Raw genomic sequence first — 26,517 nt, forward strand, 5'->3', positions numbered from 1 at the left:
GGTGTGTCCAGGGGGTGGGGCAGATGGGGCCACAGACCCACGCCTCTAGCCAGCCACCTGGGAGACACTTTCCCTGACACAGCATCATCACCCTGTTGACTTCAGAAAAAATTCCTTTTGCCCCCAAAGTTGAACAGTTTGATGAGTAGGAGGAAGGTGACCTCTTATTCTCCACCCTTTCCCGATATCCTCATCCACAGGGAGGCCGGCTGTCACTATGGTCCTCTCGGGCGTCCAGCAGAATTCCTACCACTTCAGGCGGTCTTCACACGTGCACGGGTTCTGGCAGGAAACGCTGGGGTGGCCAGATGCAGGAATCTGTGTCGGCTCCAGCCCCCAGCAGGCATGTGGTTTTCTGAATCTTGGGAAATGTATCTGCAGAACGTCCCCGAGAATTTTGGGCCTCGAGACAGCAGTGATAGTAACGGCTGCCATCAGACGCCTGCATCCAATGCGCCGGCAGATGTACTGACCCACTTTTGCATTCGGCCTCTGCCGCCCGCCCCCCGCGGCTCCCGCCTGCCCCATGTCGGGCTCTGCTCTGTGCTTTGGGGCCCTCGTTGCCTTCTTAGCCACCGGTCCCGGCGGCCTAGCTTCCCAGGCCCTGCTCCCTCCTAGGAGCCCACGGCCACCCCAAGGCTGCTTTTCTTCATTCTGTAGGGGGAACCGAGGGCGGACTCGGGGCAGTGCCCAAGCGCACCTGGTCAGAAGAGCTAGGCCGGCCTGAGCGGCTGGACCCTGGGGCCCGTGCTCTCACCATTTGGCCTTCCTGCCTCCCCACGAGCACAGGCCACGGTGGGACGTGCTAGATCCGGCTCACACCGGCTCCACGGAGCGAAGGGTTCGCATCTCATCCCAGCTCTGCTGCGGGACATCCCGCTGGCACCTTGAAACCGGCCGCGGTGGGAGCAGCCAAACCACAGACGGTGGCCGACGCTGCACAGCTGGGCCTTTTTTGGGGGAGCCGGTCCTCCAGCATGTCACCGGATGGAGATGAGCCTGGGCTGCCTGCCTGGGGCCACCTCCCTCCTACTCACTTGGGCCGTCTTTGCGGGCATACGGCCCTGGGAACTACCAACCTTGACTCGACAGGCAGGCCTTTAGCCATGCCGCCTCCCTTACTCACTCTAGGACCGTTCAGGGTCAACTCCGGCAGAAGAGCCTACAGACGACGCTGCCAAGGAACGGACACCCTTTCTGGGTCTGAGCTGCCGCTGAGGCCCACTCAAAACCACAAAAGTGGGGCGTGTGGGGGCCGGGAGGTCAAGGCTGCTCCCTGCCACCTGCCCCCCGATTCGGTCCACGTTAGGCTCTTCCTGCCCCACACGCCTTCACTTGGCGGAGGGGACGGGGCTGTCAGAGGGAACCCTGTCAGAGGGAACACCAGGTAGGAACATTCAGGATGGGACCGGAGAGCTCGGTGAGGTGACGAGGCTGGCAGGCCCGGCTCCCTGGAGCGGCGTGGGGGGTGGGGCCGAAGCGGAGGCAAGGGCTGTGCGGCCACCCACAGGGAGACATGGCAGCGTCCCCCGGCACCGCCAGGCATCGCCGCGTCTCCGCTCAGGCCAGGTTTCGTCATCAGCCGGGGCAGGGGTCACAGTACAGGCGCCAGAGCCACAGTGTGAGGCGACAGGCTGACGGGCCAAGCCTGGCTTCCTGGCCATCTGCCCTTCCTGGGGGTGGGGGGCTCAAGGCCAGGCCCCACCATTGGCTGGTGCAGAGGGGAGGGCTTCAACCCCTAAGGGCAGGGTCAGGAGCCAGTCCTATTTTTAGAACGGATGACAGGAGAGACCCCAGCCTCTCCTCCAAAAACATGGGACGTGTCCTTGACCCTGGCACCTCCTGCCTTCACACCACATATGCACACCTGGGGCCTCAAAGAGGATATCCGTTCCTTAATTTCTCCACCATCCAGCCGACAGACTGGGTACCAGGGGGTACAGGATGGCAGGGATGGGCACACAGCCACGAACACAACATGGAGTTCTGCAGACCCCAGGCCCCCCTCCCCAAACCCGAGATGGACAGATACACAAACAGACAAGGCGGGGCCACATGGGGCCAGTTTATTGCAGTTAAATACCTCTCTCTCTCTCTCTCTCTATTTTTTTGTCCACTTTTCCATAAAGAAAATTAAAACACACACACACACTCGAAGGGGAGCAGGGATCCAGAAACAAGAGGTGGGGTGGGACATGGCCTCCCTGCTTAGGTCCAGGCCCCGGGGCTGGCCCCCCTACAGTCTCCCCTCCTTCCCGAAAGCACCCTGTCTCAGTACCTCTAGAGACCAAGGAGGCAGCGGGATATGGCAGGGCTCCGTCCTCCTCCCTCTTGCCTCCAGGCGAGACCACTAGAAGTGCTGGGGCTCCGTGGGGGCCGGAGGAGGGAGACAGACAGGAGGGGGAGGGAGGAGATCATTTCCCAAGTTGAGGAGAGCGGTGGGCGCTTATCCACAGAAATGCATTATTTCTCCCCGTTTTGTTAAAAATCTACTATAAAAAAACGCAGCTGGGGGAGGGGCGTCTGTCCCTCTCTGTGCTAAGGGCTGGGGAAGGGGCGGCGGCGGCCGGAGGAGCCCCCGCCGCGCGGCGGGGCGGGTGTCACTGCCGCGTGCTCTCGCCCACCATCTCCAGGTTGTGCTGCTGCAGCTGGGCACGAAGCACGGCGTTCTCGTTCTTCAGCTCCTCGATCTGGCACACACGACAGGGCACGAGGAGCCAGGGGCTGGCTCCCCGCCCCTGCCCCGGCTCCCCCACCCCCGTCCCCTGCCCCGCCCGGCCCGGCCCTCACCTGTTGCCTCAGGAGCTCATTGTCCATCTGCAGCCTCTCGGCCTCCTTGAAGGTCTCCTGCATGCGCTGGTTGGTCTGGCGCAGCTCCCGGATGTAGTCACAGGCCTTTGACAGGATCCCTCCTTTACTCTGGGGGGTGGGCGAGAGCGCCGGTGAGCGCCGCCCCCCGGCTCACCCGGGACAGGGCCCGTGCCCGGGGGCCAGGTCAGGCAGACTTCGTCGCAGGGGCTGGGGGCCTGGCCCACGGCAGCGCGGGGAGCTGGAGGGCCGGGGGGAACTCACCGCTCCCGTCTTGCTGTTGTCCGCATTACAATCTGGAATGATTTTTGAAAGCTGGACGATCCAGTTGTTGATCTTGTCCCTCCGCCTCCGCTCCACTGTAAGAGCAACAGCAGTGTCCACGGCCGTGCCAGCGGAGCTTAGGGCGGCTCACTCCCTGACGCTGATGTTCCGAGACCCGAACGCAGGCACCCGCGCCCCGCTTCTCAAGAGGAACAGAGTCTCCCCTCTACCCCCCCACCGCCCCCCGCCCGGCAGATTCTAAAAATCTGAGCCAAGATTCAAATTAAGAAATTTCACGTAATAGTTGGCATCTTGAGAAATGGAGTTGTGGCTTGTGTGCCTGGGAGGCAAGAATGGGCCAGAGCTCCTTTACACGGGACCCAAGTACCCCTCGCGGGTCCCCCAGAGCAGGGGCGTTTGATTTTTCCATACTCCCTAGAGCTTTGGGCTCCGTAATTTTGTTTTCTCTTCATCTCTACAATCAGTCCGACCATATCCCACCCCCGGCTAAAATCCTTCTCCAGAGCCCTGGCAGCGAGTCCCAAGCCCCCCCAGCTGGCATGAGCGGCTCGCAGGGGCCTGCAAAGGATGTGAACCCTACCTCGAAGGCCAGGGCTGGCAAACTAATGAAGGTTTCACCTGAAAAATTCCAGATTCGTGATTTTTACTCTATAAAACTGGGCAACCTCACCCAAGCTGTCAGCTGACTTGAGTGGCAGCTACCCCATTCAGCTGGGGCCCGCGCCTTCTCTCCAGTTCCTCCCTCTGGCTCACTTCAGGGCCTTCTAACAGCTGCCCGGGGGCGGCCTGCGCTGAAGCCCGAGAGCCCACTTCAGGGCCTCCCGAGGCAAAGCTGTGCCAGAATCTTCCTTACCTTCCGAGCACAATACTAGCACTGGTGTGGACACACAAGAAAGCCTCCGTCAACCCACAACTATCACACACCCTCATCCCTCCTGCCAGGACAGACCACAGACAAAAGCCGTCGGTGTTTGCTGAGGAGATGAAGCCTGGAGGAGGGATTTGGAGAGGAAGGCAAAGGAGTATGGTCTCCAGGCTGGGCGGTGCTGACAGGCGTTTACGGGGGGGGGGGGGGGGGAGTGAGAAAGGAGGGTGGGCCGGAATCACGCCCCTTACTCCTCACAGCCTCTGAGGCTGGTTCCTCCCCTTGACCCTGCTGTTCTCTCAAAGAACACGCCCGGCCACGAACAGGCAAATCCCACCGCCGGCTCTTGGCTTTGTCTGCTCACTGCCAACCAGCCTTTCTCCACGTCCGAGTGCTCCCCACCGTAGCCTGGGTGAGGACGCCCTCCTACATGGACTCTCCCGTCTTTCCACAAGAGTTCCCCAACGCCTTGCTGAGAACCTGCCCGGCACCGCACTCTGCCCCACCCCGGCTCTGGCGTGAGTGCACAATACCTGGGTCCCAGGGAGAGACCCGCACCTCCCCACGGAGGACGGCCGTGTCCTATGGTCTGGGAACTCCGTGGCCAAAAGACCACAGCGGAGCCCAGAGTCCAGCCCAGGCCTGGTGGCGCCGCCCCCCGCCCCCCGGCCCCCCACTCCACAGCAGGGGGCTCCTCCGCTTCCTGGTCTCCCCTCGCGCAGCCTAGCGAGCTCGAGCCTGGGCACCGTGCCGCGGCCCTACCTCACGTGGACTCCTCCCTTCCAGCCACCAGGGGGCAGGGCTGGGGGGCCGGGCACAGCTTTTCCAGTTTGGGTTTCCTTCTTTAAATCGTCCTGCTTGCCCTACCGGGTGCAGGGTGCCCCGCGAGGCCAGAGTCTACGGTGGACTCCATCTCTGCCCTGCTGGTGCCCACAGCATCCCTGAGATGTGCGTCAACGGGGGGTACTGACACCGTGGATGTGCTGGCATCGAGGATCGTACCGAGGGCCTGGGGAATGCCAGCGTGAGGCAACGATCTCTGCATGGGGGTGGGGCGTGGTGGACCTTTAGAGAAAAGACTCGGAGAGGGAACATTTGGGCTGGTTTCTGAGGACAGGGGCATTAGGCAGACAGGTGTGAAAAATTCAGAAATGGCGACATGGCAATACTTGGGGGGGGGGGGGGCGGGCAGATACGGTGGGGCAGGGTGTAGGAAAGGCCAGGTTGTAAGGCCTTGAATGCCCTGTTTATGGGCCCAGGCCCTTGAGTGTAGGCCCCTTCATCAAGCAGGTGGTGAGGTGGTCAGGCCTGTGGCTCAGGAAGACCATCTTGGCACATTTAAAATGGTGGAAGACCGTTAAGACCAAGGCCACATCCGTTCTACGGAAGTTACGCCCATACAACGTTGAAAACAATTCAGGAGAAAAACCTGCCAGGACTGGGGGGAGAAATGGGCAAATTCACAGATACAATTGGAGACGCTAACACTCCTCTCTCAGTAACTGATAGAACAAGTAGACAAAAAAGTCAGCACAGAAAACCTGAGCAGTGTCAGCCAACTTGACCTCGCTCCGCACAACAGCAGCAGATACATTCTCTTCAAGTGCACATGCAAACTTTCACAAGACAGACCACGTTCAGGACCATAGTGTAAGGCTCGACAAATTTCAGGGCACTGAAATTGTATAATAAGAGTATGTTTCTAATGAGAACAGAACTAAACTAGAAATCAGAAACAAAAAAATTACCCAGAAAACCCACACGATTGGAAGAAGAAATCGTAAGGAAAACCGGAAAATATTTTAAACTGAACGCTAATGAAAACCAATGTATCCAAATGGGATGCAGCCGAAGCAGGAGTGGAGTGAAATTTGCAACCAGAAGGGCCTGTGCTAGAAAAAAGAAAGGTTTAAATCATCTTAAAAGGCTAGGGAAAAACCCCCAAACAAATTAAATCCAAAGTAAATAGATGGAACGAATTAACAACATTAAGAGTAGGAACTAATGAAATAAAAAAAAGCCATCCCATCCGGCATTTAAAAACCAGATTTCACACAGAGATCTGGATTTCTGGCTCCTCAGAGGATCCGGGCAACAGGGGACCCAAAGTCTGACATGGCTGCAGTGGGCTGGCGCTGCACGGGCCACCCTCAGGCAGGACCCGCAGGACCCAGTTTCCCGTGGGGCCTGGAGACAGGCTCCTGTGGTTCCAAGAAACGGGGGAAAAGAGAGAAAAAGGAGAAAGAGAATCTGATTTGAAGTCCGCTTTGGCACAGGATCTCAGGGTTCGCAGAGGGAAGGAGAAGGGGGCAGAGTGGACAGTGGCCCTGGCATTCGGTTCCAGCTTGGGTAATTACCACAGAGGAGCCTTATGCCGCTCTGGAAAGAGAAATGTTGCCTGGGAGCCTTTGGGGAGGGGAGACGGCAGGCTCTGTTTTGGACAAGTTGAGTACGAAGGGGTCTCTAGGACATCCAGAAATGAAGATTTTGAATGGGCAGCTCAAACTATGGGTCTGGAGATCAAGAGAGAAGAATGGAATAGAGACAGCTTGGCACACAGCCAGGGCCGGGGCGTTGGCGGGGGCGTGTTGGGGGGGCTGGGAGGACACTGAAGACTGGTTCTCATCTTGTCCAAGTCACATACTCTTTTCTGGAGAAACGATCGACACCTGCAATAGGGGATAAGGCTTTGGGGATATTGACCATCCCTGGGCCTAATGTTTCAACTCTCCTGAGGCCAACGGAGGAGGGGCGAGACCTCAACGGAAACCATCAGTCAGAGCAGTTTCCCACCCCTGCCCAATGGGAAGAATCACCTGGGTAACTTGTTGAAATACAGACTCCTGGGCCTCCCTCTGACCCACTTGTTCAGAACCTTGAGAGGACAGCCCTGGAGATAGAGACCGTTAACATGCTTCCCGGAGCTACTGGGATGCTATGCTCTGAGGAACAGGCTGGGAAGGAAAAGCAGAGAGTGCAGAAAAACCAGAGCGGGTAGAGCAGAAGGGAACATTCCCGAAAGAAGGAGAACAGGCAGGGTCAGATGCTTGGAGCACAGACAGGAAAGGAAGCCAGTGGATTTGGCAATGAGGTCATCCTGAGTGACCTTAGATGGACGTCTTTTGGTAGAGAAATGAGCCAGACTGCCAAGGGTACAGGGAGGATGGGCAGAGGGTGGGTCAAATACTGTGCAGGTCAGGAGAGAACAGGATGCAGCTGGAGAAAGACAGGGTTATGAGAGAGACGGTTTTTCGTAGGACGAGAAAGATTCACGACTTTGCAGCTAGACCAACCTAGTGAGAGGCAGAGAGTGACGAGTGCGGTGGAGGGTGGCTGGATGGTATCCCCGAGTCACTGGTGCAGCCTTACCAGGCGGCACACCACACTGCTGGGGGGGCTCGTGTGTCTGTACTGGCTGAAGTCACCATGAGTGTCCGGGGGAGCCGCGCGGGCACTATTCTACACAACACCGAACAGGCACAGACACTGAGAAGCAGCCTCGCGTCACACAGCCAGTAAGCAGCAGGGCCACGACTGCCTGGGATCCTACTGGAGGCCCCTCAGACACACCGCAGCCCAAACCAAGCTCAGACCTGCCCGTTCCCTACAAAGCGACCTGATGCCATCGTGAAGCCCTGACTCTCCAGCCTTGGAATCATCTCCCCGACGCGCTCCCCTACCTCATGCCCTGTCCTATCCCGAGCCAACATCTGCAATTACCTCCTATGCTCCCAGCCCCCGGTGTCCCATCACCCTTGCCATCCAGCGTCCATACACAAACCCCTCTGCTGGCTGGAATAAAAACCCGGGAGCAGGGATGCTGGGAGGGCCTCTTACAAGGCCCTGCGTGACCCCGGTCCCGGACAGCCCTCCTGAAACTCCAACTTCCTCTTTCCTTCTCGGACTCCTGCTCTTCTTCAAAGACACCAAGTCTGTTCTGGCTTCGGCCTGGGCGTCTGCACTTAAGCATCTTCAGGCACCTGGCCGGCCCATTCAGGCCTCTGCTCAAATGTCACCTCTCAGAGGGGCCTAAGGAGCACGCTGTCTCCGTTACCCTCCAACCTCCCACGCAGCTTTATGTTCCTAGTCGTGATTTACGCTACCTCACGGCACACCGCAGCTTTGGGTGACTTCTGTCTCTCCCACCAGAACGGACACCGGGAGAGCCAAGACCTCATCTCTTCTATCATCCACTGTACCCGAGGGCCTAAAACACAGGCATATACGTGGTACAGATATGCTCAACGCCAAGCTCAATGAGCTGCTCCGATCACAGGTACAAAGGCCCAAACCCAGCTGGAACACCGTGGGGAGTCTCAGGGCCTCGCCTGACATTCAAGGCCCTCCTTAGTCCTCCCCGGTCCCCCGCCCCCAAGCACTCCGCATGGAACCTCTGCTATGACCACACCAGCACTCCCCGAAGCAGCCGCAGGCCACTCTGCCTGCCCTCCAGCCTGCGTTCCCCTCTGCCTGACACGCACTCCTAAAGGCCATCTCTCTGGGGAAGAAAACCAGCCTGAACTCCATCCAGCCTCCTTGACACTGCAGACCGGGCTCCAGACCTGGCACGGGGTGGGGGGCGGGGACGTGCTTGCCACCCAGCCCAGAATCCACCTTCAGGAAACATTTGCTGAGAGACAACCGTCAAGACATAAATGTTCCCTTGGACTTGCATGTGATCACGTCCACGACAGTGGCTACGGACTGGGGGCAGGCAGGGCTCGGGGTGGGGAACTAGGGGACATCATGAAGGGCCAAAATGACCGTAGGGTGGGCTTTGGTGTTTACAAAAGGCACGATGCCCCAGCCTTGGCCAGCCAGAGGCACAGCTTCTGGAAGTCAGGTAGGCAGGGGAATGAGGGACTTGAGGTCAATGACAGTCACCAATGGAAAGATAGTTCTAGGGGCATCAAATCAACTCGAGTTTTCAACAGGCAGGAAATCCGTATGTGAATGTGAAACACGCCATTTCAGATGCTGACTGTTAATTCGAGATCACTAACCAAGATGACAAAACACATTCCAATTCACACCTCCTGCCTGTCTGCTCCTGACAACGAACTTCCACCCGTTTCTACTCTTCCGGCATTCACCGAACACCTTTTGTGCACTTCTAGCACGTCGCTGATCTGTGACACCAAGCACCAGGCCTGGCCGTGCCTGTGAGACCCAGAAACTCCACCCCGGCCTTACCTTCGTTGTGCTGGGCCCTCCTTCTTTCATCCCGTGGTGTTCTGGTTCCGTCAATTTTCCTAGAAAAGGAAAAAGACGGACACGTATTATCTCAGGTACCGTTTGCCTAAACATCTACTAAAGAGTCAGACTTGAGAATCAGCTGTGTAACATAAACTCTTATGCAGAAATAAAAAAACGGTAATTCCCTTACACTCAAGAAGCAGAAACAGACCAAAAACACATACTGACTGCCTGCGGTGTGCTCAACTGCCTGGCTCCCATTCCAGAAAACCTTCCCTTCCTTTGGCCCTCTCACACCAGGCCCTCCCAGGGTCCCCTGCTCCTGGGAACAGGTCTCCTGCACGTACGGGGAGTACGGGTGTGTCCGAGGTGCAATTGTCCTCTGTGTTCCTGTCTGAAGCACGTCCTGTGGCGTCATCATGACATAGAACTGGCCTGCAGCGAAAGCAGGGGTTAGTGCAAAAACTGGGGGGCAGTGAGAACTGGTTAGGGGGCTTCCCTCCCTGCTAGGCCTGCTGCCTCCCCTGCCTTCCGCCCTGGCCCCTTCCTCCCTTTACCTCCGGCCTGCAAGCTCTGGTCTGTGGTCTGTACGGATACAGCTGTGGTATCTCCCACACTGGATGCTGGGAAATAGGCAAAGCGTGCCTCCCCACTGACAGCCTCGGCTGCAGGGCTGCCGCCATTGCTGAAGGGATTTTGGATTACGGCCTGGGGAGTAGGAGGACACAGAGGCCACCCTTAGCCATCTTTGTTCCCCAACCCGCTCCCGTGTTGCTGTGTCTGACATTCACTGCATTCTATGGCGAACGGAAAACCCCTGTGTGCCACTCCACTCTGTGTCCTAGCCCCGGAACTCAGCAGATACTCAGTGATCACCTGATGGGTTGATTCATTTTTACCTCTAAGAGTCTTTCCTGTTACTCTCATCCCCTTTTACAGAAAACAACAACAAAAAAATGACATTTCAAAACTCCTGACCCAAATTTCACCTTGCAGAACAGGGATATGACCCACACAACGCGATGGGTCTAAAGGCAGCATCTGTGTCCCACCTGCCCCACTCCCTGGGGATCCCCAAGAAGAGAGTTACTGTCCCCTCTCCATCCCCCCAGGGGTTGTGGGCACCTACCAGTGGGAAGGGTGCTGCGGGACCTGGGGGCACAGATGCAGCAGTGGGGCCAGGACGTTGGGCTGCCCCATCCACACCCACCTGGGTCACAGCCTGCTGACCCCCAGCGAAGGCAGCCGTAGACACAACGCTGACGGCGCCAGCCGTGTCGCCCTGGCCATCCAGCTGACCATCAGTCACCTGGACTACGCGGTACGTCACCTGCAGGGGGCAGCAAAGCGGCGAGATGGGTTCTAGGGTCCCGGCAGGGGCCAGGTCCGCGCCCCTCCCAGCTCGCCCTCTGGACCCTCAGCTCAACACTCCACTTGCCCGCGGGCTCCCGGCCCGGAGCCTCACCTGTCCTCCATTATTCTCTGTGCGGAACTGGTACTGGATGTTGTGGTCGCCAAACGCCGCCTGCTGGACGCTGGCGATGGCCACCGCCGTCTGCTCCTCCGCCCCAGGGCCGTCCCCGCCTGCGGTCGGGGGGGGGGGGGGTGATGGTCAGTGGTCACGCGGCCTAGGCGCCCCCAGTCCCCTCCCCGGGCTCCGGCCGCAGACCCGGTGGGCCCCTCGAGTACTCACCTTCCTGCAGCTCGACGCCCTCCTCTGCCTCGGGTCCCTTGTCGTGACTGCGAGGAGGACGGGAAGGAGAGGGGGTCAGGGCCGCCCCCGCCCCTTTGCCCAGGTGCACGGCCCCCGTCCCGCCCAGCCCGGTCTGGAGCTGGGATACCGCTAGGACCCGGGACCCAGGGTATTAGCGCGGGGCCCCCCTCCCTCGCGGCCTCCATTTTGAGCTGGGCCCGGCGGCCGCTCGGGATCATGGCGGCCCGGTCGCCAGGCCGAAGGGCCGGGACCGGGGCGCGCGGGGGCACGGACCGGTCCTGCATTCTTACCTGGCGGCGGCAGCAGCGGTGGCCGAGGCAGCGGGATCCAGACCCGGGTCCAGCATGTCCATGGGGGGGGTGGGGGCGGGGGGGGCGCGGGGCCCGGGGGGGGGAGGGGAGGGGAGGGGAGGGAGGGGAGGGGGCGGGCGGCCGGGGGGGCCCCGAGCCCGGCGCTCACGCCGCGCGGCAGGAGGGGACGGAGGAGACACGGGAGCCGCTCGCGCTGATCACGGGGACAAACAGTGGGGTCATGTGAGGAGGAGATGCCGCCGCCGCCGCCGCCGCCGCCGCTCCTGCAGCCGCCGCCGCCGCCTCCGCCCGCCCGCCCTCCGGCTCCCGGCGGCTCCCGGCTCCGGGACGCAGCGCGGCCGCCCCCCGCCCGCTGCACGCGGCCCTCAGGCCTCCTTCCCTGAGCAGCCGCCGCCGCCGCGACTTTTTTTTTTAACCCGGCCCGCCCTGGATGGCTGCCGCCTCTCCCCTGGATCGCCGGCTCGCGCGTCCGCCGCCCGGCCTGGCCCAGTCCGGCGGCGGATCGCTGCTGCAGCCGCCGCTGCTTTCTATTTTTTCCCCCTTTTTTTCCTCCTTTACTTGAGCTGCGCGCGCGCGGCGGCGGCGGCAGCGGCGGCGGCGGCGGCGGCGCGAGCCCGGGGCCGACGCGCGCGGGGGGAGGGCAGCCCCCGGGGAGCGCGCGCGCTGTGTGTCTCGGATGGCGGGCGGGCGCGCGCGGGCCCGGGTCTCGGCGGGGCGCGAGGTCGCCGTCGCCGCCTCCGCCTGGCACCCGCCGACAGGCCGCCCGGTGGAACGCGGGCCCAGATGGAACGCCAGGGGACCCGGAGGAGGGGCTCTGGTCGCCCGGGACGAGGCAGGCTGCGGGGTTTGGAGAAGTAAAGTAGGTCGGGGGGGGCGGGGAGGTGAACGGGGTTGAAGGGGAGAGGAGCGCGCGCGCGCGCTCCCGGCGGCCGGGCGGAGGTGCGCGAAGGCGGAGGACTGGGGCGCATGCGCACGTCTGGGCGGGGCCGGGGCGCGCACGCAAGGCCAGGCGGAGCCTGCGTGGGGCACGTACTCCCGGCCTGGGGAGGAAGGCAGACCCGGTTCTTTCCTCCCGGCCCAGGAGGCAAGTCTTGAGAGAAAACCGGACACATGGCCTTTTGCACACTCGCAGGCACGCACACACAGACGCAGCAGCTCCCCGGCTACCCACTTCGTGCAGCAAAACAAACACTTCCCTCTAGACACACGCCTTGTAATGATAAGTTTTATTAGACTTAGGAGGGCAAGATAATCAATAGTCCCTCAAATTAAAAAACAAAAAACAAAAAAAAAAACAGTACAAAAGGTACATACAAAACGTGAGATCAGACGACTAAACTTTCTCGACTCAGGGCCAAGTTCTGCAAGGGAGAAAAAAAGAGGGTGTGAGCTGGGGACTCTGGAGGAAAGTCCAGGAAGGGTCTTAAAGCCAGGGAGGGCTGTTCACTCACCTTCTTAAGCCTCCTCTCCCTTGAAGCCTGGGAGTCGGTCTCAGAGTAAGGGGGAGGCGCTGGAGGGTAGTAGGCCTCCTCATCTTCCTCCCTGTAAGGTCTCCTCCTCTCAGCTGGCCCCTTTTTCCTCAAGGCCTCTTCCAATAGCCTTCCATCATATTGGGGGTCCCCAGACCTGGAGCTATCTTCCCGAGGGTCCCGGGAGCGGTGGTAGCGGGACCTAGGGTCAGCATAAGGGCGGTCTCTAGACCTGAAGTCATCATAGTGGGGATCCCGGGAGTGTGGAAATTCCCTTGGGTCATCTTGGTCATAGAGATCATCCCGGCTTCGGCTTCTGGGAGGTCCATACGCTTGGCCTCTCCTCCCCCTACTTGGGGGAGACCTCCTCCCAGATTCAGCAGAGCTTGGCCGGGTAAGGTCATCCAGAGCATCCACAGATCGTGCACGGGGCCGCCCGGCCCCCCAGCCACTCCCTGGCCGCTCTGTGGGGGCCTCTTGCTCCCACCGCCTGGGACTCTGAGGGGAGTGGTGACTCCATTCTTCATCTCGGATTGGGGTAAGGGCAGGACCCCGGGATGGCCGGGATCTCCAGTCGTCCTCATGGAGGGAGGTGACTTCACTCATGGCTGTAGGGAAGGGGAGGTGGGGGTGTGTCACTGACTGCTGGGAGGTCAGGAACTCCAGGGCCCAGCAGCGTCACCCACTTGGCTCATACACTTTCTAGAAGACCCTAAACTTCTCATCTTTTTAAGTATTGACATGCAGGGTCCCGTACACTTCTCGCTGTGGCTGTGGCTGTGGCAGGGAAGGAGGGACTGTGCCCAGGATTTGCCACAAGCATACACAGGGCAGGTGTCAGGGAGACTTGGTTCTCCCTCCCCACTCAGGAACCCCTCAAACCCCAAGGCTCCCACTCACCCCGCTCTACGCGGCCATTGGGGGCACCAGGTCGAGACGGGTCAAAGTTGGCCAGCTCTTTTTCCATGTAGTACAGGACCCTCATGGAGTCGTCCTGCTGGCTGGCCTGAATTCTGTAGCCACTGCGGACTTCTAAGGGCAGGAGATGGAGGTGATCAGTTTAGAAGAGCAGATGTAGACCCAGCTCCCTCCCCTAAAGGCATGTCCGATCTTTTAACAGTTGGTTCTTACCAGAGGTCACACTGCTGTCTGTGTCACGAAGCAGGGGTACCTGGGAGCTGTGGCCACCAACTGAGGGAGATGACTGTCAGTGGCTGTCTACCTGGAGCAACCCATACCCAGCCTCCTCTCCCCTGCCTCCAATCCCCTCTTTCTTCCAGCCCCAGACCCCTTAGGACCCAAATGTCCAGCCTACCCCTTGCCCTGGCTCCCCCAGGCCTCACCTGAGCTATTCCTGTCGAAGTCTCCAGGGTACCCATTGTAGATGGGGCCCATGGGAATCATGGCTGGTGGGGGCGGGGTCTTGGCAGGGGAGAGGTGAGCATAGGTGCTTGGGGCGTAGATGCTTGGGACGCCTGAGGTGGCGGCTTTGCCAGCAGCATACACTGGGAAGGACACACAAGATGAGAAGGTGGCCAGGAGCCATGCTGCTTTTTGCTGTGTTAGAGGGTCCGGAGGAACATATGCCTGGACCTTCTTCCCGATCCCCCAGCCATGGGGCTTCCCTAGGCACTTGGATTGGTTTCTGCAGCGTCCCTGAGACTCAGGACATCATCGTTGAATCCACACCACCTTTGTGTTTCTTCACACAGGTTTTGGGCAGGGGGTGTGCACTGGTAGCAGGTGCTACCAGATGGGGGGGCCCCCATCTAGCAAGCCACCATGTTTGTATGATGGTTTGCCAACATTTGACAAGGTTTTACATAAAATCCCAGCTCTCTAACCACCTTGTCAGGAGATGTGGCCACCCTGGGCCTGTGTCCTTACAGAGCAGTAGGGCGCAAAGGAGCCCCTGTAGGTAAAGCCCATGTGCTAGATTCTCTAGCTGGATTCAAGTATTCCCTTGACCATTCCAGAAAATGCATCATCTGGGGAGGAATCCCATGCCCACTCCCCTCGCATGGCTGCTGGGTCCTCCAGGCTCACATGCAATGGGAATCAGTCTGAGGCAAGAGCGTGGGAGCCTCAGCGTTCACTTGCCTCAGCCAAGCAGCGAACCAAGTACCTCCTCCAGTGGCCGAGGGCCACATCCACTCCCACCCTACCCCCGCCTGGTTCTAGGCTGGACAGCTCAAGGGCACATCCTCTTTGCTGCCTTCCTCCCCAGGCAAGAGGCTGAGTTCTGGTGGCTGCTCTTGTGTCAGAGTCACTGGGCCCCAGGAGGCTGCTTCCTCCCTAGGATTGGGACAGGGAAATGGGAGGCACAGAAAGCCCCCTCCTCTGATTCAGTTTGGAAACAGAAAACTCAGCACTCAGCACCCCCAGGAGAAGCCCCTCAGTAGCTCAGGTGATCTGGCAGTTCCCTAACTAACCGTGGGAACTGGACCGACTTCTTACTAGCTGGGAGTTGTGGACCAAAGGAATGGGGCCCCTGGCAGTGATTTCATGGGTTCTCTGAGTATCAGGGTCTCAGGATGGAAAGAACATGGCCTGGGGACAGGCATTTGCCATTGTGGCCCCAGCCTTAGTTAGTGGGGTAATTGCAAACCTGGATGCGGCCCCGGCAGGGGGGGTTGGGGGCATCTCTCATCACCTGTGATGTGGGCTAACACCCCCTGCCTGCATACGAAGCTCTCAACTAAAAACGACAAGAGAAACAGGATGGCCAGCAGCCTCCAGAGAGCAGCGGATTTTCCTCAGGGCAGCAATACTTTGAGGAACCGGGCTGCTCACTGCCGAGTTCAATGCCATAAAATTAGCCAGTGTGGATTGAGGCGCAGCCCTCTGCTGGGTGCTCACACGCACTCTTCCCTTCATGTTCAAACACCTTCTGCAGGGACCTGGCAAAGAAGGAAACCATCCGGGAGAGTGGGTGCTGCTTGTGTGAGGTCACACAGTGTCACTGCCAGGGCTCCAAGGTGCTTCCTGGCCCTTAGTCATTACCAGTGCTGACAGCAACATGTCTGACAGCTAGTGGGTGAGGAACGTTTTCTGTAGGCTGAGCCCCGCGCTAAGTACCGGACACACATGGGGAGGTGGCTCATTAGGCTTCCAAGCGGGTGACCTGTCCAGCCAGGCCTTACATCTCCACCTGCCTAAGCCCACAACAGCCGCCTGCCACTTCACCGTGAAGTGCGGAGGGGCACCGCCGTACCTGGACGCTCTAGAAGGAACTGATAGCGCTCACTTCTCTGAGGAGAGGAGCTGGGCCAGTGGCAAGAGGGAGACTCCCTCTCTTTGCTTCCCCCTTCCCGTTTTGTTTGCTCTTTCCCCTTCCGTCCCCAGCCATACCTACTCTGATGTGCTAGAGATGGCCTTAAACACGGCATCCGCGTCAATCCCAGAGTGCTTTTGTGGACGTGGGCTTTTAAAATTTTGTAAATTATACAGTGCTGTAAACCTTGTCTGGTGTCTTACTTTTTCATTGCAGATTTTGTTTTTCAAGGCAGCTTTTCTTCCCAGTGAATGGCATTTTGCACTATTTGAATCCTTTTTTTTTTTTAACCATGTGCATAAATTATGCTTTCAAAACAAACAACTCCAAATAAGTGAAAATCTAAATGAGCATTGAAGACAGCAGATCCTCCTTGGCCCACTTTGTCCCAGATTGCTCAAACCCTCCAGAACAGTGACAGTGTCCTGGGAAGCGGGCAGAGGGCTACCTCCTCCCCTGGAAGCCAGGAGAGAGGCCTGCAGGGGTGGGCGTGTGAGGGGCACTTACAGGCCTCCGGACAGCAGCACTTCTCCGGGCAGCAGGGACACCTGACATAACAGCAGCACGTGTGGGGGCAGCACTGACACCAGCAGATGCCCAGGAGGAGGAAGACGAGGAAGGCAGCCAAGCAGACCACGACCACAAATAGCCAGTCTGCGGAGGGAGGAGAAAAGGCCGTGAGCGGGAGGCCTGGGAGGACACGGGGACACGCGGACACAGGCACAGCGGGGCAGTGCAGAGTCACAGGTGGGGCGAAGCTGTTTGTGAAACTTGCTGGGGACATTGCAGCCCCCTGCTGGATTCTCCATGCCAGACGCCGGGCGCAGCAGCAGAGGGATGCCCGCCCTCTACGACCCAGGCCAGTCCTGAATTTAGGGAGGTTGCACTGGGCTCATCAGGGAAGGCAGAGAATGAGGGGTGACCTGGCTGGAGCAAGAACAGGATGGAGCCTCAGAGAAGGGACAGAGAGCCAGCTGCCCAGATCCTCGTCTCTAGAAGAGTAAGGCAGGCACCAGTCAAGAGGAGCCCCCTGCCTACACCCCAGGCCCCTGCTCAGCCAGCCCAGCCCACCCCAAATCCCAGGGCCAGGTCACCTGATGCCACGGAGCTGGAGTCAGGTGAGGTTAGTGGGGGTCCACAGAGAGCAGTGTTTAGGGTGGGGGAGAATACTTAGCAGTGGTAAGTGGTGTCGGGGGCGGGGGGGGGGGCGCGCCACCCCGTACCTTCCATGGGCCCCGCCTGAAAACCAGGTAAGAGCTCTGCCACCCCCGAGGTCCTGCCTGGAGGGACAAAAGAAAGACAGATTATGCTGGCAGGGGCCAGCCCAGCCCGCCCCTACCCTGAAGCCAAGCTCCAGGCTCATCAGGGTGAAGGTGTCCTGAAGCAGACGGGCTGGTAGCCCAGGAGGGTCCTGGCACACAGTTCCTGCCACGCGCCCCCCACCAGTTGAGTGCTATTTTCCAGAAGGCTTCCACCACATAATTTACCCACTCTCTCATGCCATGGGGAATTCTCTTGCCCCAAAGGGTCCCGTGGTTCTGAAGGTTCAACCTCCGTGTGGGCACTCCATCTTTTCCACATACACGGGTCCTATCGCCCCAAAGGGCTCCATGTCATGTGACAGGGACAGTCCTGTTCCATCAGGCAGAAGAGGCACAGTGCCTGAGGGCCCATGAAAATGTTTTAATTTTATTTTAAAATCTGAAGAAAAAAATATAGTAACACTGAATATGTAATAATGAATTTACAGCAATGCAATCATAAAACACATATTTTAAATACGAAGGAAGAGGCCCATGAAGGCAAAAGTACCAACAGGCCATCAAAATCATAGCGTGGCCCTGAGTTCCATCTCATTTCACACTCTGTCCCATACGCACATTCCATGGCCCAGCTGGTGCCACCGGTTGCTCTGTGTCCCACTAGCATCGTACCGCCGGGGCACCCACACACCAGCTCTGTGTCAACAAAGCTCTCCCCAACAGACCTCACATACTCCGTGCCACCTGCCCCGACGAGGAGGTTCTAGCACGCAAGCCAGCGGTTCCCAAAGTGTGGTCCTGCCCACGAGGCTACAACTCTCAGAATGACACCACGCCATCATTCACCTTTTTTGCACCCCATCTCCCGCAGGTGCGCAGGGGTTTTCCAGAGGCTCCGTGCCGGGCGATGACCTCATCGCTTTGAGGATAATGGATCGGGTGCCCACGTGCCTCGTGCTTAAAAAAACCTCCTGCTTTCAATTTGTAATATTCCACAAAACCGTCCACAAAAAACTCTTTGCGAGCCTCGATAGTTGTTTAATGCGTTAAGCAGGTCCTAACACTACATTTTGGGAAATGCTGATGTAGAATGTGCATTTGACCAAAGGCCAGCGTTCTCTGGGTCACCCACACATGAGCTCTGCTGTGATCTGAACACCCTGGAGCACGTCCCCCATCATGTGTGTGCTCATTCACACATGCGTTTCCTTGCATCACACGTGTGATGATGGCAACGTCCAGCCCAGCAGCGCCACACGTACAGCACACGCCTCACATATAGCACGCGCCACACATGACTATATGTGTTGGCCGGTAACAGAGCATCTGGCTAATGGCAGCGTCCCTTCCACGCATGGCAGCAGGATCCAGCCTTCCCTCAGTTAGACACACCGCCTTCCCTCCTCACTCACTGCCAATTAACTCTGAGAATTTCGAGATTTTTAAAAACGGAGACCAGGAAGAGGTAGAATCCCCAGCGCTCTCCACTCTCAGTGTGGCTCTGGCTTATCTGAATTGTTGGGGGGAGGGGTCCCTGCCTGGGGTGCAGGGCAAAGAGAAGCCCCAGTGACTGGTGGTGCCATGAGGGGAGAGCGAAGCAGGCGACAGAGTCCAGAGAGCGAGCTGGAGGGCGGAGGGCAGACGGCAGACATACACAAGTGGCTGAAGAAGGGGCCCCGGTCCCGGTTCCCACCCCCTTCCCGGGCCCGCAGGGCCCAAGCCCACTCACCCAGAACGATGAGCTCTGCATAGGCCTCGTTGTTCCCCTGGAGGTCCTGCGCTGAGACCACGGAGCAGTAATATACACCGCTGTCCCCCCAACCCGTCTGGTCAAAGGTCAGGTCAGCATCTGCAACAGGAGACAGGTGAGGGAGCCTCGGGAGGGCATCGGGGCCTCCCCGAGAGCATGTCAGGAAGAGGGTAAGAGAGCAGGCCTACACACGGACCACGGGAACAGTAAATGACTCGTACCAAGGGTGTGCTACTTTTTAGGCTCCGTAGTAACTACTTAACACGGGGTATTTCAACTAGTCTGTGAGGTGGGTCCTGTTACCTTTCCTGTTCGGTAGATGAGAAAAGAGGTCTGGCGAGATCTCCTAATCTGACCCAGGTCATAAGAGTCGTCAGCGGTGGAGCTGGATGGTCTGACTCCAGAGCCTGGGCTGCAGCAGATTTATAGCCATTGTCTTACCACCTCTCACAGCAAAGGGGACTCCCCCGACAAGAACCACCATAGTGCCTGGGATAGACCCAGGGGCAGGAGGCTGGGGTGGCGAGGCAGAGAAATAGGCCAGGTTCCAGGAATTGGGAGCCGCCCAGGCCTGGGAAAGAGTGGCTGTGAGAGACACTAGGGCCGCCCCCAGTTCCCGAGTCACCAGCCCCACATTCCAGGTCAGGCCCAGGGCTTGGGACGCTCACACCGGCCAGGAGCCTGTCAATTACAGTGGTAATGAAAGTCTTTCAGCACATCCGGTTTCCTCCCTACTCCTCGGGCCCTAATTAGTTAAACCCCTTCGGCCATTCACCCACGTGGGATGGGGTGGGACCCCGGGCGACTCCCCAGGAGGCCCTTGGAGGATGGGAGACAGGAACAGGCCAGAAATGAGCACCTCCCTCTCCCACCCCAGGAGTCCAGGCCGCTTTCTCCGCAGCCGCTCTGGCTCTCTGGCTCCTGCTGACCTACCTACCTCCCTGACCCGCACACCCAACACCCTTCCCCATGTGGGCCCTGAGGGCACGAAGTGTGTGCCCCAGTCGGCACCACCTGGGACCCAGCAGGGCATCAGTCCACTGATGAAGTAATGAAAGAGCTGATCCCTCTTCCTTTTTCAAAAGGCCTCGCGCCTATAGGAAACCCTCCTGCCGAGGTCCTCCTACGCCCCTCCAAGCACCTTACCCCCAGCCCACAAGGCCCTTGGCAAGATCTGGCCACTGGTTACCGCACCAGCCTCAAACCCACTGTCCTCCTTTGCTCACTAGACTCTAGACACACTGGCCTCCTCACCGTCCCCCAAGATGCTGGGCCCATACCTGCCTGGCACGGGGTTCCCAGACGCTCACAGGGCCGGGTCCATCCTGCAAGCGTAACCTCCACCTGACTGCTGAATTCTATCAGCCAGCTCAGGGGCTGACCCTCCGTGACCCCATGCCCGAGGGAATGTGGGCTCCATGCAGGCAGAACCCGGCCTGTCTCGGCCACTACTGAGTCCCCAGCGCTTGGCACGGGGCCTTGGCCAGGACCGGGAAATGAACCCCTTCCCTCTTCATGTCCACCTTCCTTAGCACCTGCTGTCTGTTCCAGCATTCTGGGCACATGGCTGTATTCAAATAGGCACTTGATACACTCATTCAATATTCAACACATAATCACCAAATGCACCCTATGTTCCGGACATACCTGAGGCGACTGGCGTGCTAGAAAGGCAGTCCTCCAAGTGTGATCTACAGACCCCGGGGTTCCCCCAGATCTTTTCAGAGGTGTCCTTGAGGTCAAAGTTATCATCATAATAATACTAAGGTGTTATCTGCCTTTCTCACTCAATCTCTCGTGCGTTGCCAGGAAGTTTTCCAGAGGCTATAAAGCCTGTGCTGTCACAGTATACTGAATGCAGCAGCAGCTCTGAGAAGCCAGCTTCTCCTGCTCGGGCAGACTTGCAGGAGATGTGCAAAAATATAAAACTAAAACAATGCCATACTCTTCGTTAAAGCTTTTTGCTTGGGTTTGGAAAATATGGTTCTTTTTCCATAAAAAAGCACGTTATTTATATTAACCTGTAACAAATTGGTTATTGTCATTTTAAATATTTTTTTTTAAACTTTTTTTTTTTCAACGTTTTTTAATTTATTTTTGGGACAGAGAGAGACAGAGCATGAACGGGGGAGGGGCAGAGAGAGAGGGAGACACAGAATCGGAAACAGGCTCCAGGCTCCGAGCCATCAGCCCAGAGCCCGACGCGGGGCTCGAACTCACGGACCGCGAGATCGTGACCTGGCTGAAGTCGGACGCTTAACCGACTGCGCCACCCAGGCGCCCCTTTAAATATTTTTTAAACTCCTCTGTTTGCTAGTCATAAAAACAAAGTTCTCTGAAGTATTTAAGAGTGGAGAGGCCCTACAACCGACAAGTTTGAGAACCACTGCTACCTACAGCAGATATAAATCCCCGCTCTGACGGAGCTCAGATCCTAACTGGGAAAGAAAGACAAATAAACTTAAATCTACCACGTATCAGATGGTGATAAGGAGTATGGAGAAACCCGACCAGAGAAGGCAGACGGAAAGTGCCAGAGGTGGGAGTTGTGTAAATTTAAGGGGTGGCCAGGGAAGCCTTACACGTAAGGTGACCTTCCGAGCAGCTGTGAGTGAGTAGAGGACACGACTCCCCTCCACAATCACACATCTAGCCACTGATTATTGAGCTCTTCCTCTGTGCTGGGTCCCTCTTTCCATGTATTCTCACTGAATCCTCATAAAACGCTGAACTACGTGCTCCCAAATCTTCCTGATTCTCCGGAACACCCTCTCGGCCCATCATTTTCCCACCTGTGTCCTTAAATCAGACTCCAACCAAGTCTCCAAAACCAGAGCTGAGGGGCGGGTCCCTACCCTGTGCTGCAGAGATGGATGGGAACCCCCGGCTACAGCAAAAGTTCACAGGCCAGGAGTTGAAATCCCCTGGCTCCTCTGGGCCGGATCCCAGGCTCAATGTTTTCTTTGAGGCTGTATAACGTTTTCAAAACCCACACAAGATATGGCTTTCCAGCTGCTTTTGATCAATTCTAAGGCCCGGGCCCACCTCCTTCCTGCAGGGCGCACCCTGTTCCCGGTCTATGTGTGGTCCTGACATCACTCGGGCTGGGCATTGCCCTCATTGTTTTAGGTGCCAGGAGGAGGTGCTGGGTCTCCAGTTGAGAACAGAGCAGGGCCTCCTCCACATCTCTGGGCCTCTGGTTCCTTATCTGCATCAGGCAGAAGCAGCCCTCACCCCAGGGGTCCCATGGGCTTTCTAGTGCTACTGGGTGTGTGTGGGGGTGGGGGGGGCACACGTGCCCAGGCAGCCTGGCGAGGTAGAAACAAGGCTCCCATCCCGGCGCTCCATGTCACCCAAAGCAAGGAGGAATGGAGGGGTAGCCAGAGGCACCCTGAGCTGAGGGACACACCATTATGGTTTGCCAAGGACAACTTCCAGTTAAAACCTGGACAGCTGGTGGCCCTAGGAACACCAAAAGGGGGTCTGCTTTTCTCCATCCTCAAAGCTGAAATGGAGGAAGCTCCCGCGGCTCCCAGATTTCCTGAGAGGACATACACACAATGGATATTTACACATTACTGCCTGTATCAAACACGACACAGAGCGCGTCAAGGCAGCTTGAAACGCCCGCGTCAAGGCACCTTAGGCCTCTGGAACAAGAAGAGTCTACCCCAGGAGAGCCTGAGGGTCACTCTGGAGTTTTAGCCTCAGCAGAGGAGGCGTGATTCCAGCCAGCCTTCAAGGACACTCTCAGTTTGGCGGTATCCGGACAGGGCTGCTGGGTAGTCACGCCTGGTCCAGGCCAGAGACGGCCCTGGGTTATAGGGGAGGGGCCTGTACAGGTTGAACCCCCAAGAAGCTCTCTGACCTCAAGAACAGCAGGATGCTTTGGGGTGAGCTGCTCATGAAAAGTCAGGGCAAGCTGTTCGGGTCCCTCCCCCAAGCACGACTGACAGACTGGGTCTCTGGAACCCTGCCTTCTGTCCATGGTCTAGACAGAGCGAGGGAGTGTACTCCACGACCTGCCTGGTCTCTCGGGGTCTGCAAAGGGACGCTCCCTTCCCTGCTCTGTCCCCATGCCCAAGATTAAACCTCTAATCCTTATTTAAGACAGTGAAAGGGTAAATCCATTACATGGGTTGAGCATTCATCCCTCGCCCACTACAGCCCCATCACCTTCCCCTAGATTCTTTAGGGTCTGGTCCTTCTATCTCTTATTTTAATGTTTATTTATTTTTGAGAGAGAGAGACAGAGACAGAGTGCGAGCCGGGGAGGGGCAGAGAGAGAGGGAGACAGAATGCGAAGCAGGCTCCAGGCTCTAAGCTGTCAGCACAGAGCCTGACGCGGGGGGCTCCAACTCACAAGCTGTGAGATCATGACCTGGCCAAGTGGGACGCTTAACCGACTGAGCCACCCAGGCACCCCTAGGGTCTGGTCCTTCGAAAATCACACTCACTAAACGTCTTAAGGGGTGCGCCCCTGACTCATTCCATATAGTAGGTGGCCCTAGCTGGCTTGCTCTGTAGCACTTAGTACTCCCTGAAATTCTCTTTCTCTGCTTGTTTACTGCCAGTCTCACCCCACTAGAATGTCACCTCCTTGAGCACAGAGACCTTGGCTGTCCTGATCGCCACTTACATCCACAGCACCTACATCAGCACCTAACATTTAGCAGATGCTCGATAAATACCGAAAGAATGAATGGATGACTTCCTACCTGCTCCTTACTTAGTCCCAAAAGGCATTTCCTATTAGCTGGCAGCATTATGGTTAAAGACCAGGCTTCTGAAGTCTGCCTGGGTTCAAATCCCAGCTCCCACTCCTTCTTAGCTGTGTGTCTAGACAGCCACTCTAACCTCTCCGAGCCTCAAAGCCAAGAGTGTAAAATGTGGTCACGAGGACTGCATAGGAGAAAGTATGTAAGGTGCCTGGCAAGTCATAGGCTTTATCCATGAAAATCTCTCACCCCGTCAGCTTACTCATGTTACCACCTTGGTGAGCCCTTTGCTGACCACCCTGGGCAAATAAAGGGATTACAAGCTTGGAGATGAGACCCAAAGTGGCCGCCTTAGAATCGCAGCTCTGTGACCCCGTGTAAGCTGCTTTACCTCTCTGGACCTCTATACAATGACAATAGAATCTCACACAATTACTGTGTGGTCTAAATGAGTTAATCCATACAAACCCAGATGAGGGCCTTGGCACATGTTTACATACATTTTTACATATTGTTGCTGGTATTAGTATCATTCTAGAACCGCTGCTTCTCTTCATTACCCAATTTTATGTTCCAAGCACTTGACACTACATGTTATCTCATTGGTCTCCCTCACTGGAATGTGGTCTCCACAAGGGAAAGGATTTGATGAACCTCCAGCATCAAACGGCACCTGTATACGTTAGGTGCTCAATAAATCTTTGTTGTTAAATAAAGCACAGACGGATGAATGGATGGATGGAAGGAAGGATCCCTCCCTTCATCAAGCCTTTTAGACACTGGTGCTCAAGAGCTTCCAGGGGGGGCGACACCAGGTTGGGCACAAGGGAGCCAACACCGCCACCCAAGCAAGCCCCGCCCTGTCCCCTGCCTTGCCCAGCCCAACATACTTCCTGTGATGGTGATCCTTCGGCCCTGGTAGTAGTCTCCCAGGGTCACGGCATTGCCCTGCTTGGTGGCTACAACCCTGACAGTGCGCATGCTGTCCTGGCACTCCACGTAGGGATTGTAGCCTGGGTTACCGGCTGCCAGTTGGGCATTGAGCTGGTTGTCCACACTGGCTGGGGAGAAGGCATCGGCGATGCGGTCCCGGCAGAAAGACTTGTACTTCCAGATCACAATGGGTGCCGTGGGAGTCGTGGTGGCTTGGTAGGTGCAGGGCAGGGTCACGGGCTGGAAGAGGATCACCACGTGGTAGGGGTCCGACACAGTCACCTGGATGGCGCTGGCAGGAGCTGAGGGCAAGAGGAGAGTCAGCAAGGGCTTCTGTGAGCTCAGGGAAGTGCCTCAGGACTGAGCAACATCACTGGTCACCAGTGGGACACTTGCAAGTGTAATGGTTTTACAGAATCCCTAGCACACATTGTTCCTTAATCCCTGGGACCGGAGAGGCTGCTCAGATAATCATGCCCATTTCCTAGACCCGTGGGGCTAAAGTGGCAAGTGCAAGGTCACACAGCCAGATTTCTTGGAACGTCCTGTCCATCCCTCTTCCTAGAGTGTGGCCTTGGCTCCCTCTTCCCTTAGCCATTCTCTCATGGGAAGGAACTCTCTCTGTGGCCTAAGCAGGAAGGCGCAAAGACCACCCCAAGGCCACTGCACTCAAGGCCCTACTGCAAAAACAACCACTAAAGGTTCCAAGTCCCATGGGGTCTTGTGACTGGGGGGCGAGGGAGGGGAGTGGAATTTTGGAGTTGTTTCACTGAACTCTTTTGCCATGGAGTAGCTAAAGCCCCCATAGTGTCTCCATCAGCCTCCCACCTCACCCGACCCTAATCCATCTCAAACGAACACACCAAAAGCGCTTGGGTAAAGATAAAGTCCCCTCCACATCCCCACCCAAACATCTGATCCAGGTGAAAGCTTGCCAGCAGAAGATGGTTTCACACCAAGTCCGTGAGTCCATCCCACCAGACCCTTAAGCAGATACTTCGCAACATGGATGGGGCTGGGGCCTGGGGAGTCCCTAGTCCTACATCCACCCAAAGCCTGGGCTCTGTTTCTTGAACTCTTTCTCCAGGCGGCGTCTGATCCAGCCCTCGAGTGTCCGCTCTCCGTTACCCCAAGTCTTAGAAATCTTGGGGTGCGCCCAAATCCCCATCCCGGCCTTTGCCAGTGATCGGGTGGTCCTTCACCCCGACATCACAAAAGGTCCCCTTCTCCTTGCCGCTCCAGGATTCGCGGTCCGGGGAGTTTCACTTCCTGCTATCTCTGAACTAGGGCGGGGGAGCGTTCCTTGGCTCGAATGGGGAATTCCCTTCACCCTGGCACCCAGATTTCCCGAGACCCTGGAGATCCAGAGATCCTAGTCTCGGCGCTCCCCCTCCCCCAGCTCTCCAGCCCGCTCGGCTGTGTAGAACTCCATCCATCCCCCCTTCTACAGCGCCGTCCCGCCGCTCCGCCGACCAGAGGCCCCGCTCTCCATACCTGTGCCCAAGGTGCTGAGAAAAAGCCACACGAAGACGACCGCGCCCCAGCCCCGAAAGGCTAGGTGAGGGCCCATCCCCCAGGAGAGCCCGCGAGCCACTGGCGCCATCGCCGCCGTCTGGGCGCGTCTGGCCCGCGCGTCCCCTACTTGGTACCGAGAGGGTAGGGGGCGCGGCGCGCACCAAGCCTGGGAGGGGTGCTTGCTCCTCCCCTTCCCGCTTCCGTTCCTTGTCCCTATTCCAAGCCCAACCTGCCCTGTTCCAGGACTTTAATTAGCGGAAATAACGTGGATGAGGAGCACGCTTCAGCTTTCGGGGAGAAACTCGCCGGACCCACTGTGGCTCCCCGAGCCACTCCACCCCCTGCGCGCTCTGGGGAATGGATCAGCCCAGGTACACTGGGTGAGAGCAGAGGGCTGGGCCAGGGGGTGGGCGGTGG

At 57.7% G+C, this 26,517-nt stretch overlaps 2 protein-coding genes across 4 annotated transcripts; both read right to left on the reverse strand.

Annotated features, from left to right (window-relative positions):
* Window positions 1-2,039: 2,039 nt before the first annotated feature.
* Window positions 2,040-11,341, reverse strand: USF2 (upstream transcription factor 2, c-fos interacting). Of its 2 annotated transcripts, none has more exons than XM_043600716.1 (10): window positions 11,159-11,341; window positions 10,848-10,894; window positions 10,620-10,738; window positions 10,284-10,484; window positions 9,712-9,862; window positions 9,502-9,589; window positions 9,152-9,210; window positions 3,073-3,167; window positions 2,791-2,919; window positions 2,040-2,690 (listed from the first exon to the last, which is right to left on the reverse strand). In XM_043600716.1, the coding sequence occupies exons 1-10, from the start codon at window positions 11,218-11,220 to the stop codon at window positions 2,601-2,603; spliced, it is 1,041 nt and encodes a 346-aa protein (XP_043456651.1). In that variant the 5' UTR covers window positions 11,221-11,341; the 3' UTR covers window positions 2,040-2,600. The 2 variants fall into 2 exon arrangements, with proteins under 2 accessions (XP_043456651.1, XP_043456652.1); XM_043600717.1 differs by having other exon boundaries at window positions 10,365-10,484; window positions 11,159-11,319.
* Window positions 11,342-12,388: 1,047 nt separating this feature from the next.
* Window positions 12,389-26,254, reverse strand: LSR (lipolysis stimulated lipoprotein receptor). 2 transcript variants are annotated; one of them, XM_043600692.1, is made up of 10 exons: window positions 26,080-26,254; window positions 24,543-24,887; window positions 18,914-19,033; window positions 17,146-17,202; window positions 16,430-16,576; window positions 13,992-14,153; window positions 13,780-13,839; window positions 13,549-13,680; window positions 12,631-13,256; window positions 12,389-12,540 (listed from the first exon to the last, which is right to left on the reverse strand). In XM_043600692.1, the coding sequence occupies exons 1-10, from the start codon at window positions 26,186-26,188 to the stop codon at window positions 12,505-12,507; spliced, it is 1,794 nt and encodes a 597-aa protein (XP_043456627.1). In that variant the 5' UTR covers window positions 26,189-26,254; the 3' UTR covers window positions 12,389-12,504. The 2 variants fall into 2 exon arrangements, with proteins under 2 accessions (XP_043456627.1, XP_043456628.1); XM_043600693.1 differs by lacking the exon at window positions 17,146-17,202 and having other exon boundaries at window positions 26,080-26,251.
* Window positions 26,255-26,517: the final 263 nt, after the last annotated feature.

This window comes from Prionailurus bengalensis, chromosome E2 (genome assembly GCF_016509475.1).
Source record: "Prionailurus bengalensis isolate Pbe53 chromosome E2, Fcat_Pben_1.1_paternal_pri, whole genome shotgun sequence".
NCBI classification, from domain to species: domain Eukaryota; kingdom Metazoa; phylum Chordata; class Mammalia; order Carnivora; family Felidae; genus Prionailurus; species Prionailurus bengalensis.